This window comes from Dermacentor albipictus, chromosome 3 (assembly GCF_038994185.2).
Source record: "Dermacentor albipictus isolate Rhodes 1998 colony chromosome 3, USDA_Dalb.pri_finalv2, whole genome shotgun sequence".
NCBI lineage: Eukaryota > Metazoa > Arthropoda > Arachnida > Ixodida > Ixodidae > Dermacentor > Dermacentor albipictus.
The window spans coordinates 139,648,112-139,661,349 of record NC_091823.1 but is presented as its reverse complement, the minus strand read 5'-3'; the positions used below and the strand labels follow the sequence as shown (position 1 = coordinate 139,661,349).

Genomic DNA, 13,238 nt, shown 5'->3' with positions numbered 1-13,238 from the left:
ACGCACTATGAGTTGGTTGCAACGAAATGGCATAGGGTCTCCATATCTGTTGTTCTATTTCTATGTAACTCACTTTTTTTTCTATTTTGATCCCAAGCGTTCGTGTTTGACCCACACCTACAAATGAAAGATATTTTATTACGAAACTGAGTGATAGATTAGCCTGCGAGGTAGCTTATTTGTCTGATAGAGCCGAATTATTAACTCAACTACACATTTTTAATGTTACGTCACTTCATGAATTTATGCTTTCTCGCTATAATATTTTTTTGTTTAAAAACGAAGGACGCTGCATCGCAAAACACGCCAAACTTAACTGAAGAACAGTCGCATGTCACACTTGTAATTCAGAACTATGGAATGTAAGAGGATGTCCCTGCAGCAATCGAGAACAAATGAATCACTAACGGCTACTTTCATTCTAAAATAATTAGCAATAAGATAGCGGCATCGATGTTGCAATCATCTCAGTGCAAGAAGTGTGGGACATGTTCTTGTAAAAAGTTTGTTTTTCTTCGGCATTGCTGAGAGGTGGAATTAGACGTTCTTCTACTTTTTTTTGCCATTGCTAACCTCTGTGTCATATGTGAAGGTATTACATTGTCACTTCATTTGTTTGGAGACGGGATAATACTTTGCTGTAAGTGTTTGTTAGGCATAAAGGTCGCCGTCTAATGCTGTGTTCCAGAAATTTTAAATTATGTATGTGTGAGGGATCGGCTGGCCAGGATATGGCAAGGCGGAACGAAAAGCGGACACTGCTCGAGTCAATGCGTGGTCGGAAGGAAACTTGTATGGAGTCACCGGTGGATTTCATTCTCACCGTAGTAGGGAAACAGTGGCAAAGTTTCGATAGTTCATGGTATAGTGCCTAGAATATACTGGCTAGTGTGCCGTCCGCGGCCTTTCGGGTGGCACCAAATGCAATGAATGCCGGCGGCTGCCACTAGGGGCGCTGCAGTGCAAGTGGGTGCCGCGGCACCATCCGGTCTTCGTAGCCCGCCGTGTTTCCACAGCATCGGCAAGCGGGCTGCTGCGCTTTTTGTTTTTATTAAGCTGTAGCAGCAGCACAGTTCAAATGTGGGCAGCTGATTTATAAATCAGGGTTTGTTTCGATTACAACAGGCTTCTCTAGCGCTTGTCGCTTGCGTGAAAAGCGTGTTGGGGAACCTGCGGTTCGAGCGGGGAACCTGATGTGCTTCTATGCTGGCGAAGAGAAAACGTACTTTATAAGGCAAATGCCTTGATCTCCATGTTCCAAGGCCGTGTTGCGAGGTACAGAACATATCACACGATCCAAGGAAGGCCAGAAACGAACCAAAGCATGTCCAGCCGTGTATAGGAGATGCTAAATGATTAGCAAATTTAATTATATTCATTATACTGATTGGATTATGGGGATAAGGCTGAATTAGAGGGATTAAGGTGTATTAATTAAGGATTAGAGTGAATTAGGCTTACAAGGCGAGTGAATAGGCTTTACCAGGCTTACGTCTTCGTACATGTATATCTTCGGCGATAGATAAGGACACTTGTTTTTTTATTCTAGCGATGATGGCAGCGTAATTTTTTAAGGGTAAGTTTCAGGTTACATTCTTCATTCTAATAAAGTAAAGGAATTCTAAGGTGACGTTACTGTTATATTGATGTTATATTAATGCATAACCATTCACAACCGCTGTACCGATCATCTTTTGAAATTACTTGAATTTCTGTGTTCTTTCTTTTTATTTTATTTGCTGCTATTTCGGCCTACTATCTTATTGTTGTCCTCATAGGTTTGAATGTTTTTGATGGTTTGTAAACCATGTACCCATCTCCTCATAATTCCCATTGGGCCCCGAGGATAGGATAATAAGCAAAAAAAAATGCCTGTGGAATGGACTGCCCATGGTGTTCCGTGTACTATACATTTTTTTTATACCTGGTAAATACGTGCACATTTCTTTTTATGTCTGATATACGTGAACAAAAATAGGAAACGGATATTTCATTTAAGCGTAACAAAGATTTTATTCATGCATAACAACAGTCAATCGCAGGCATATAAGACAGCCCCAGATGAGATAATGCACACATACATGAATAGATCGCGCAGTGACGCAGTTTCAGGAGCTTCTGCCGTTGCCTTTGCGCTTCCCTCTCTTTGTTGATGCCTTTTACAAAAAAAAAACGAAACCTCAAGAAAACAAAGAACTTTGCAACTGCTGTCAAAAGCTGGTTTTTCATGCTCTGGGCACCCTGGTTGAGGAAAGAGGAAAGGCCAGCTGTCTGCGGCTGACCTGAAAAATCAGCTATACTCGCTACATGTAACTTGTTTTTGCTGAAGAACACAGAAAAAGCATCTTCCCCGGCCTTCACAGCGGTTGACGTCTGGCTAAGATAGACAAGCAAGGCCTCCATAGTCAAAATGGGAAGTGCAATAATGAAGCAGTGTCTGTACTAGCTTCAGCTTTACTTACGCAAAGGAAGCCTGCACAATGTGGTCAGGAATTTTGGGCAGTAATCTATCGTGCAACATAACCTGCAGTATAGTAGATCAAGACACTACTGCTCGTTTTTTTTTTCTTCTTTTTCCCTCCCTGGTACTCAGGAAAAGTAAACTGAATGCTTAGCAAACTCAGGAAATATCGTGGGTATAGCTGAGGGTTTCAGGCGTGGTCACGATGGAAGAATACATCCACCGTGGGCGTGTTTAATCGCGGGGTATCTCGTGGACAACGTCATTCACGGTGATAGAGAACGCGCGCTCGACTAAGCTGTTTTCGAACTGTTTTTCACAAACCGCAGCAGTTGGTGCCGGCCTTCTGTCCATTCTCCTGATCCTTCTTGCCCATTCTGCTGCCGCTTCGTATCAGATGGTAGAGTGAACAAGGATACACGCCCTTTGTTCGAGCGGTAAGCACTTCCACACAACGGCACAAAGCAGGTCCTCTCCTTGCACTGTCTCAGCTTCGGCATTTTTTTCGCCGCCGCCACATAGTTCTCGCAATGACAGGCACACGAACATAATAGCCACGCACTCACTCTTTGACAACACCAAGCACAAACACGCAACGCTGTAATAACACTGAAAACGCAAACACAGAAACCGACGCAACAACTGCGAAACTAATATGCGAAACAGACGACACGCGCAGTCTGCACCCACCCGTGTGACAGCGACCTCTGCCGGCCATTGTGGGAATTCATTGCAGGCGGCGCCACGCTCGTCCATAGAAAAGAGCTGGTGGACGGCACACTAGCCAGTATATTCTAGGCACTTTAGTTCATGCTCACCAACATTGTACATGTAGCGTGCATGTGTTTACGTGATGCATTTGCGCAAATACAAGTAAAGACATATCTATAACAGGAACTTGTATCTGAAACGTTGCGAAGCGAGAAGAGGCAGGGACTTCGTACCCTACACGAAAAGTGAGTCCATATCTCTTCTTCCAAGGTTGAAACTTGCCGAGCTGCCGTCAGAGACGCTGGCTGTAGTCCCAGACACTGCGCACTTTCGACGCGGCCTTCGGGGAAACGCAGACGGCATCGCTGGTAGCTCCGTGTCAACGTTTGGTGTGTTGCGTCGCTGGCGCTACTACGCATGCAATATAAACCAGAGACGAAAGGTGATCCACGTAACGAGCAAAACTGAAGGTTTAGTACGTCGTTACAGGACGGGCATATCCAAAAGCCTTCCCACGGAGTGCGACAAAAAGGGAAACATGCTCAAATCTTAAGGCTGAAGTCGGTTGGCGGGGCCCGTTTTACAGCTCAACGGTTCCTCTTACCGCCACTGGCCCAGCAGAGGGAAAGACATTGACGCACGCGGACGCACCCTAAGGCACTGTCGGCGTCTTTCTTGCGGAGTACTGTAGAGCCTAAGCAGACATCAAGGCTCCGCGAACGCCACGGGGGAAGGATACCAAAATGCGCGCACAAACACTAACATGTTCCCGCCGTTACTGCTTCCTAGGTGATTCTTTAACGGTTGCAGGTGCTCAGCCTCCCTGAAACGTCCAGGCTTTCATCGATGCTTTCGTGGGATAACATAAATAGTTCAGTGCATGGCTCAGTCGTAACAGACTGCACCGACGCGGGAGGAAGATGCCGATGGGAAGTGAACTACATCTGCAGCTGCAGGGACTGCACGGGTAGTCGTAGCCTCAGGTGGGTGTCCAACAGCTCGCGTCCAGTAGAAGGTCGGTGAATCTCTCGCTACCGTTGTTTCATTCCGCATTGAGAACACCACTAATGCTTTGTGAGGTGAAGCCGCTATCTCTGGCTGAAAGTAGGTGTCAGTCGGAACCAGATCGAAAACGCAACCCTTTAGCGGGCAAGCAGGAAACACATTCTCACCAAGCTCCACAAGGCTTATGGTCCTGTTTCTATGCCATGCTAGTATATGAAAATAACACAGCAGCACTAAAATCTCAGTCATGAATTATTGTAGTGAAGAACACACTCAAAAGAGAAGCATAACTGAAAAAAAACTCAGGCAGGAATAAAAACGCCCTGATATAATATCATCAGTGCTCATCCCTGTGGTACAGGGTTCGACTTAAGCCATAGGCGTTACTGTTTTAATTCCACTTGTGTTAACCTGCGCGCAAAGAATGCTGCAGCAAAGCGAGGATTCAGTGTAGCAGAAGGCCATCTTTGATGACAGTGGTTGTAGCCATTTGAGAGAGCAGTGCTTCGTCTCAATGGGGAATGTTGAGCCAGCAAGATAGGAAGACAGTTTCTGAGGAGTCCTTACAATACACGCGCATTTTTTCTCGGTGGCGCTGTACACCTGTTCGCGATTGGTCTACTTATGACTTGTCTAGAGAGCCAGGTGCTCTTCCTATCCCTCACCCTTTTCTCCAAATATAACACCCATGCCACCTACGCTACCATCACACTAAACTTTGAACTACTTAGTGCAATCCGGCGATATGAATACGGGTTGACTTGTTAATGCGGCCTTCAGGGAGCCGAAAGCACTTTCCCTTTTTTGTCTATGATGACCCCTTGGGGCTCTGTTTCTCTGAGGGCAGCGGTTAGACTACTTGCAAATTCTGAGTACTTTGCAATGTACCTCCGATAGTTGCCTGGGACACCTCAGAACGAGCCAATGTCGGTCTCCATGCACGACTACAGAAAATCCTGTCTTACGACCCCCTTCACGTCGGTGGTGACGGCCCCAACCGATCACATGTTCAAGGTGGATTGCTTCTGCCTGCGCTAGGTGGCATTTCGGAGTCTTGGCTCTTGAGCCTGATTCGCGTAAGCGCATCAGTACAGCCTGCTCAGGCCAGGACGCGGAAAATGGCACTACATCGCTTAGACATGGCAAAGCGAACCCGTCTTACCCCCGCAGCACTCTGTCCATAAGGCTCGCAAAAGAGTATGGCACGTTCATTAAGCTAAAGCTCAATCCTTTGGAGCGAAAAGTACCCAATGGTGAAATGAATGCAGCGTATATGCTAGCCTGCTCTCTGACGGAAGCCTGCCAGTAACCTGTGACCATATTGACACGTGTACTTATGTTTATCGGGCGACCACGTTTCGCCGCCTAACAAATGTTATCGCACAGCGTGGGATGCGCCTGCATGTATGCAAAGTTTCTGAAAAGTTATCAATGTTTCTATCCGCTGTCTGTTGTCGCCAAACCTTGTGTTATCTGATTTCATCGCCTGACGCGAATGGTGTAGAGCTCTGTGGAAGGCACGCAGGTCCCAACGATTAGTCTGGAACATTCGATGACTGCTCTATAAAAGCCGACGCGCTTGACCCGCTGATCAGATTTTCGACGATCGCCGACCGTATTCCCTGCTATCGTTGTGCTATAAGTGTAGCCTGTTTTGTGGGCACAGGTTCGCCCAATAAAAGTTAGTTTTGTCGTTCACAGTATTGCTACTGTGTTATTCAACGTTACCACCACGCGACAATATCTAGGGTGGAAATGAATAGAGCGCTGCTAGCTCTCTGGAAGCTCCCTTAAATGTTGGGAATCGGGCAGATTACATCCTGTGTGATCGAATTTTGCTTGCGGTAACCGACGCAATGACGCTTATCTCTTCCAGGTACTTCAACGAAGATCAAAGGCAAGGTGTAGTCGTCTCACGAGTCTCTATCACTCCCAGTACCAACATTTTCTTCACTTTGGCTTCCATAATATCATACTGACGCGATGATACGGGGTATGCCTTAGACCACGCTGGCGGGGAGGACGGTATTTCGACGTCATGCGTAAGCACAGATGCCCTGCCTGGATTGTCCACAAAAATATTCCGATACTCATGCAGTAAATTTTGCCCCTCTTTTTTTTTCTGGTTAGGTGCCAGCTGCGCTTTAGAAACCAGATTGTTAATTACTTCATCAGTGGCTTCTCCGTTCGTCGCCGAAATTAACTCTGGAAACTCCACTGCAATGTCTTCAGGTACGTTTAGAGAAACGCCCACACTGCTTCCCATTATCTCTATGGCTTGAGCATATTACGAAGGTAAATTTGCTGTACCGTCTGATACTCATGTAGACTCACTACGTAGCTGGTGTCTGATAGTTTTTGAACAACTTAGGCTGGGCCTTCCCGTTGTACATATATTTAGGTTTTCTGTGATGTTCATAGAATCATCACTTTATCGCCCTCCACAAACTGACGAGGCCTGGCTGTGCAATCATAACGCATCTTCGCTCACTGCTGGACGTTAGATATTGCGTCGCTTGATACTTGCCGAGTTTGTTTCATACCTAGACGTAGCTTAAGGGCGTATTTCAGCCTTCTCACAATTCTCGAATTGTGCAGAGCGTAGACCACAGGGCGAATGTCAAGAATGTCAAATGTTGAAATGCCTCATTTCACATTTCAAGCCATTCTAATAGGTATCTGGCTGGCATTGTTCAAATCACCAAACACAAGCCCGACGAAGCTAATGCCACGTCCCACTACCAGTACTGTTCTTTCTTGCAACATTATTGCTGATACCGGGGCACCATTTCTGGTGCTACGCTGTCTTTATTGCCGGATAAGTTATCCGTTGAAATTTATTACAGTCTCTGCATTATATTACATGCTGCGTGTTAAACAACATTCCGATTACGCATATGTGAAAGTGCACTCGGCCACTGCTTACCATGCGGATGCTGTAAAACCAATCCTTTGGAACATTCTCCAAGACGTCCGCGGTTAGTATGGTTGGTGGCACGATGCGGCAGTGAACGGAGTTGATATCGGGTTCGTGATGGTGCACATTCACAACAAAAATATCCACCGGCACATCCCTGCACAAACACATAGATGATCGGTATGTGGCCAGCTTCATTAGGTGCATTAGGTTAATAATCCGTCATTACACTTAGTTTTTTCCCTTCCATGATGGCTGAGTGATAAAGCGCGCTGCTTCTTTTGCGCAAAGTGCCGTCGGACACATTCCAGTGTGTCGTGCAATGCTAGGCTAGTTCTGAGGGTGCCGCTCAGAATACCGAGAGGAAGGATTTCTTAATTCCCACTGTTACATACTTTAAGCCAATTCATCATTATGAGACGCAATATCCCCCGACGTATCACACTCGCTACATTTTAATTCATCTACTAACCATCGAAGCGAAAGAATGTACAAGGCTAGCATAAGCAATGTCAATAACTTTATATCATTATGACACTCAGAGTTATATAGACGCCATTACGACGACTACCAAGGTACTTCATTCAAGCTGCAGTACTCAGGGTGACTTTCTTGATAAACCAAGCACGATCGCTTAGATACCACACGCACTGGAGCAAGCTTACATTATTCAAGGCGGCACCCATGGCGTGAGTATAATCGTTTTCAGGCAGAAATAATGCTTGGGATAGCTTCCGATAAATAACATTTGAATGCAATATGAATGAATGAATATGAATTCCGTTCACGCACGTTAACACACGCCGAAAATAATTATTCTCAGCTCGAGAAGGAAGCGCTCGCACTGGTATTCGGAGTAACAAAGTTTCGAGACTACCTGCTGGGCCGCGAGTTTGTCTTGGTCACGGACCACCAACCCCTGGTGGGACTTCTACGAGAAGATCGACCTGTGCCCCCAATGGCGTCGGCACGTATTCAGAGATGGGCTCTGTTTCTAAGCCAATATAGCTACCGCATAGAGTACAAGGCCGGCAAGGAAAACGCCAACGCGGACGCACTCAGCCGCTTGCCCATGCAGATAACAGACGTTTGTCGATCGGGCACCTTACCAGAATACGTGTTGTCTTCAGAGACGCTTGACAGCTCGTTCGTGCCAGCGGATGCCATACGGGCGCTGACGAACGGCGATGAAAACCTTAGCGTTGTGCAGAACTTTGTACTGAATGAATGGCCTAAACGCTTGTCACCGTATCAAAATCACCTTCAACCTTATTTTTGCAGAAGACTGGAACTGTCCAGTGTAGAAGACCTGCTCTACTGGGGTCATCGCATTGTCGTACCCCGCAAAGCACGAGTCTCCATGCTCGCCGAGCCACATCGGTCACACATCTGCATCTGAATCTGCGATGAAAAGACTGGCTAGGACGCTGTTCTGGTGGCCTGGGTTGGATGGTGAGGTCGAAAGCCTTGCACGTTCGTGCATCTCATGTGTACAAGCTCAGCCAATGCCCCATCGACAGGTTCCTATCTGTTGGCCAGAAACGGGAACCACATGGTCAAGGCTTCACATTGGTTACGCCGGACCGATAGACGGACGCACGCTGCTGATAGTCGTCGACTCGCATACCAAATGGATTGAGGCACTTCCCGTCAAGTCGGCGACCACAGAAGTCACAATCGCGTGGCTTCGAGAATTGTTTGCGTGTTTTGGCTTGCCGCAAACAGTTGTATCAGATAACGGGCCACAGTTTGCAAGTCAGCAGTTTTCCCAGTTCATGACTGTCAATAACATAACTCATCTACGTAGTGCACCGTACCACCCACAATCTAATGGTCTGGCAGAGCGTGCGGTCCACACAATAAAGGATGACCTTCTTAAGCACTCGATGGTGAACGATCTCGAAACAAAACTAGCGCGAGTGCTCCTAGGCTATCGACGAACCCCACTACCGTGCGGCAAGTCTCCTTCAGAGATGCTGCTGAACTACCAAATTCGTTCGCGCTTGGAGACTTGCCTCCCGTCTTTACCTCGAACTTGCTCGCAGCCTCCCAGGTTCCAGTCCGGCGACCAGGTGTGGGTGCGCAACTTTGGCCAAGGGAAGCATTGGCGTCCAGGCATCGTAAAGAGCACAGAGGGTTCACGTCTTGTAATGGTCGACACTCCAAGTGGCCTAGCCAGACGTCACTTCGACCAAATTTTCCGTCGCGTGCCTGCGTCACCCGTGACCCCAAAAGCGGAGGCTCCCGACTCGCTTCAACCCAGCCCGGACAACAAGACTCGGCCCACGTCAACGCCAGAAGGCCGATGCAGCCTGGCCACTCCAGAAGCAACTGGCGCTGCGCCTGTTCCTTCGACAACACCTCCAACGTGCCTCCTAGCCGACCAGGCTCTCTGTCCCCCAAGTCCGCCGGTCTTACGGAGGTCTACCCGACAACGAAGACCCGCGCAAAGACTTCAGTTTTAAAAGAAAGGGAGAAGTGATATGAAGTGCTGTGCCACACGTGTCAAACATGATTCGTTCTTTTTATGTTACCTCATAGGCAAGCAGCCTATATATATAGTTCGCTGTCACTGAAATTAAACAGTGCGGTACGTGCTCTTGGATCGTCTCCATTACTCTGCCACCCGCTACAACATTATATTTCGCTAGGTGTACCTTAGTACCTTAGCCAGGTGTACCTTAGTTTAAATTTCATGCGCGGATTTTTACAAGGACTTGCGCTTTATCGCGCTGCTAGCAAGCGTGTATAGCCTTGCAACCATGAAATTTTCCGTTGTTCTTATCCCCTTCGTGGACTTTGCAAAAGGAATTCACTGTATTTCCTAGTTCAAGTTTGTCGAACGACTGCTTTATTTTGAATAGTTTCGCGGTTTGTTACGTACTTTCCTCGTTGTAATCTGTAGACTTGCGTGGGTTTCTCGTTTTTCTGCTCAATGCGTCGAGTTGACTGAAATACAAAACCTATTTTAGTTCGAAGCTCGTTTGAGGCGAAAATAATAATTTAACTGTGACGACTCGCAGCAGAGAAAAAGCCTCGGTTTTTGCTAGAAGCAGGATTGCCACAGTATATCCGGGAGAGGAGCAGTACAGTCGTTAATTTTAGAAGGGGCGAAGTTCTATGCCACTGGCAAAATTTCAATGGCGCGATATCTCACCTCGACCTAGGAGTTTCAAATTTTATTGCAGACTGAAAAAAGTGGATGTCTGTACTTTTGTCGTTTCCTAGTGTTGTCAGAAAGCAGCGTTGCATTGCTAAAAAACTATGAAACAATAAGAAGAAAACATAACAAGTTCGACATTTCGCTTACTTCTGTTGATTGCTGTGTAGTCTTAATTTGCGTCTATGAGGTACCCACTGACTCAAAATAGGCCTCAATAAGACCTTTCTTGGGAGATTTTGTTCCTCAGATTATAAAATTTCGGCAATTTTTTTTATTGTCACTTGACTGTTTTTTTTTTCTGTTTTTTTTTCTACACAGGATTAAAGCACCAGAGTTCGACAGTAATAAACCCAATGCCAAAGAAAGCAGTATACCGGGATCTCCAATGCCACTATAGAGTGCACCATAGCACCGATAACTGAAGATCAGGCCCAGAATACAGTGCGCAAAGATCGTGTGCTTATCATGAAGCACACAAAAGAATCGATGATATTTAGCGGTAACAAAAAGTGGGGTGGGGTGCAGAAATAGACAAATGTTTGAAATGTTGCTCGCATGTGAGTGACATTCAAGCACTTGCACGCGCTGTACTATCGTACAAGAGTCCTCTCACTCGTTTCTGATGATTTCACAAGAGTGTGAAGTCAATGAGTTCAGGCGAGTGTAAATGAACCCAAATGCGGCTGAACGCCAGCAAGTGTAAGGGGTAAAAATGAGTGTCCTTGAGCGCCACCTGAGGATGTGGGTCAATTAGTTATTATCTGCAAATGGGAAGAAATATGACTCAAACTATAAGCCCAAGCACAATGCGTTGATTTCGAAGAGGAGAAGTATTGCTGGTGCAGAATGTGAAGAGTGCCACTCAGCACATTTTGCTAGCTGTAATTGCTTCATTACACATGTTCGTTTATTAAGATGGCTTGAATGCTTTGCTTACACTGGGCATGTTCTCATTGTACTCCCATTAAGTAGGGATGGACTCCAATGCTAATATTGAGAGGGAAATTTCAAATACCGTGCTGTAAATTGAAAGGTCGGGCGCATTCACAGGTTGTTCACAATCCCTTACTAGTTAAGTACATGTGAAGTGTGTGGTACACAATGCTCTGCTTTCTGTATCAAATCATCGCCACCTAGTTTCATAATGTTAAGATGGAAAACTGGATGTGTTGGTTGGGCCTGATGTGATGCGAAAGGCGCGAAGATTACAAACAAGAAGATAAACACACACACTGTGTGCCTTATTTACTTCCAACAATGTTCTATCGGGAGAAAAGAACGCCACTATTTTATACAAGCTGCACTAGCACGGTTGATCTGTGCGCATTTGCGTTCAAGTAGAGCAGGTATGTTTGCGATAATAAGATTCAAGCAACATTCATGCGCCTATGACCTGCCTCGATGATCGTTTTGGTCTCAAATACTAATCTAACCCATTTGTCACAGCTCCTGGCAGGCGTGAAAATTTGGCTTACATTTGAAATTTGTACACTGAATTGCCATGTGGCCCTCTCTACCACTTATAACATTTTTTTATGTTGCCTCTGCCTTTCATTCACGCATTGCTCGGTATGTCCCACATACTTTCTACCACATGACAAAGGAATTTCATAAACGACTCCTGCCTGACAATGTATGTGTTAATTTTCGTGATTTGTGACATAGGTGAGTGCCTTGCGAAAAAGGGATGCTTTAAGGCTTGCAGGGGGCAGAAAACACCACCTTTACACTAGCGTGCTCTTCAGTCTTCTTCAAATTAGGCGCCATGCGCTGTATGTAAAATATGACGGCTACCGCTTTCGCGAGGGGGCTCCTGGGCCAGTTGGCGAGTTAACAACTTCTTCAGGATTTTTTTTCTGCTACGAAGAGTGGCATAAGTTCTGGGTAGCTGCCTCTATTTATCATTCATGGTTGCGTTTGACGAGATTAATTAGACCGCCTCGACTACATTGTCCATCGTCGTCCTCGCGCCTTTTGAATAAGATAAGTTTTATAATGCTGACGCATGCTCTTGGAGGAAAGAAGATTGGAAGACGGGAGGTTGGCCAAGGTAAATACAAGTGTACACACACACACACACACACACGCACACATATATATATATATGTAGTTATATAATATATATATAATATATATATATATATATATATATATATATATATATATATATATATATATATATATATATATATACACATATATATCGGCTTTCCTACTATGCTGAATTGAGTCAACCACGGGTCAATATATATATATATATATATATATATATATATATATATATATATATATAAATATACATATATATATATATATATATCGGCAAAGACGAATTCGTCAGGCTACCAATCCAACGCAAAGAACTTGCGTGGCGCTACAAGGCAAACAGAACAAGTATTTACTTTCACCAGTTTGGAACGGTGCGCCCATCTTCATCAGGGTAGTTCACTGTAATCAGGGGTTACAAAAAAATGGCAGTTCGGCCTTGATAGTGAAGACAAGGCCGGGTGCCTGGTCATTCTCACATTCATGAAACCGAGAGGGACAGTTGTGACAATGATTGATTTTCGGCGCCTTGGCAGATTTACAGCTGCCTTAGGCAGCTATGCAGGGCAAGAGGAAGGCGGAGTCCCATGTATGTAGAGCAAGGAGGTCAGTGAAAAAAAACAAGAAAAGAAGCCCACAGGAAGAGGGAGAGGTAAATCGGAGAGTGAGGGGGAGCGGGAAGTAGCGGCAGAGAGCGGTCGCTGCGCAGCACCAGTGCGTGTGCTGCCGTTGTAGCGGGAGAGAGGGCAAGTTGAATCAGGCGGAGGGGGGCACAATAGCGAAGGGGCCCAGAACGAAGACAGAAGAGCGGCAACTTGTGGCAAAAAATAAAACAAAGTTTCACAGTACACATATACAAGGCACGGCCCGTTCCGGCAACTCTGCGGTACCGCTCGGTGCGAAAAAAAAAAAACACGTAGTTCCAAAAAGAATAT

The 13,238-nt window shown here is 45.8% G+C and overlaps 1 protein-coding gene across 7 annotated transcripts in view; it reads right to left on the bottom strand.

Annotated features, from left to right (window-relative positions):
• Window positions 1–13,238, bottom strand: part of LOC135917712 (uncharacterized) — a 147,292-nt gene that overhangs the window by 18,451 nt on the left and 115,603 nt on the right. For 6 of the 7 annotated variants that reach the window (XM_065451273.2, XM_070536096.1, XM_065451277.2 and 3 more), the window contains one exon: window positions 7,104–7,251. The exons of the other annotated variant lie outside the window; for it this stretch is intronic. In XM_065451273.2, coding sequence (XP_065307345.1) covers window positions 7,104–7,251 — 148 coding nt within the window. The remainder of the gene's footprint in view (window positions 1–7,103; window positions 7,252–13,238) is intronic. 7 annotated transcript variants of the gene reach the window in all.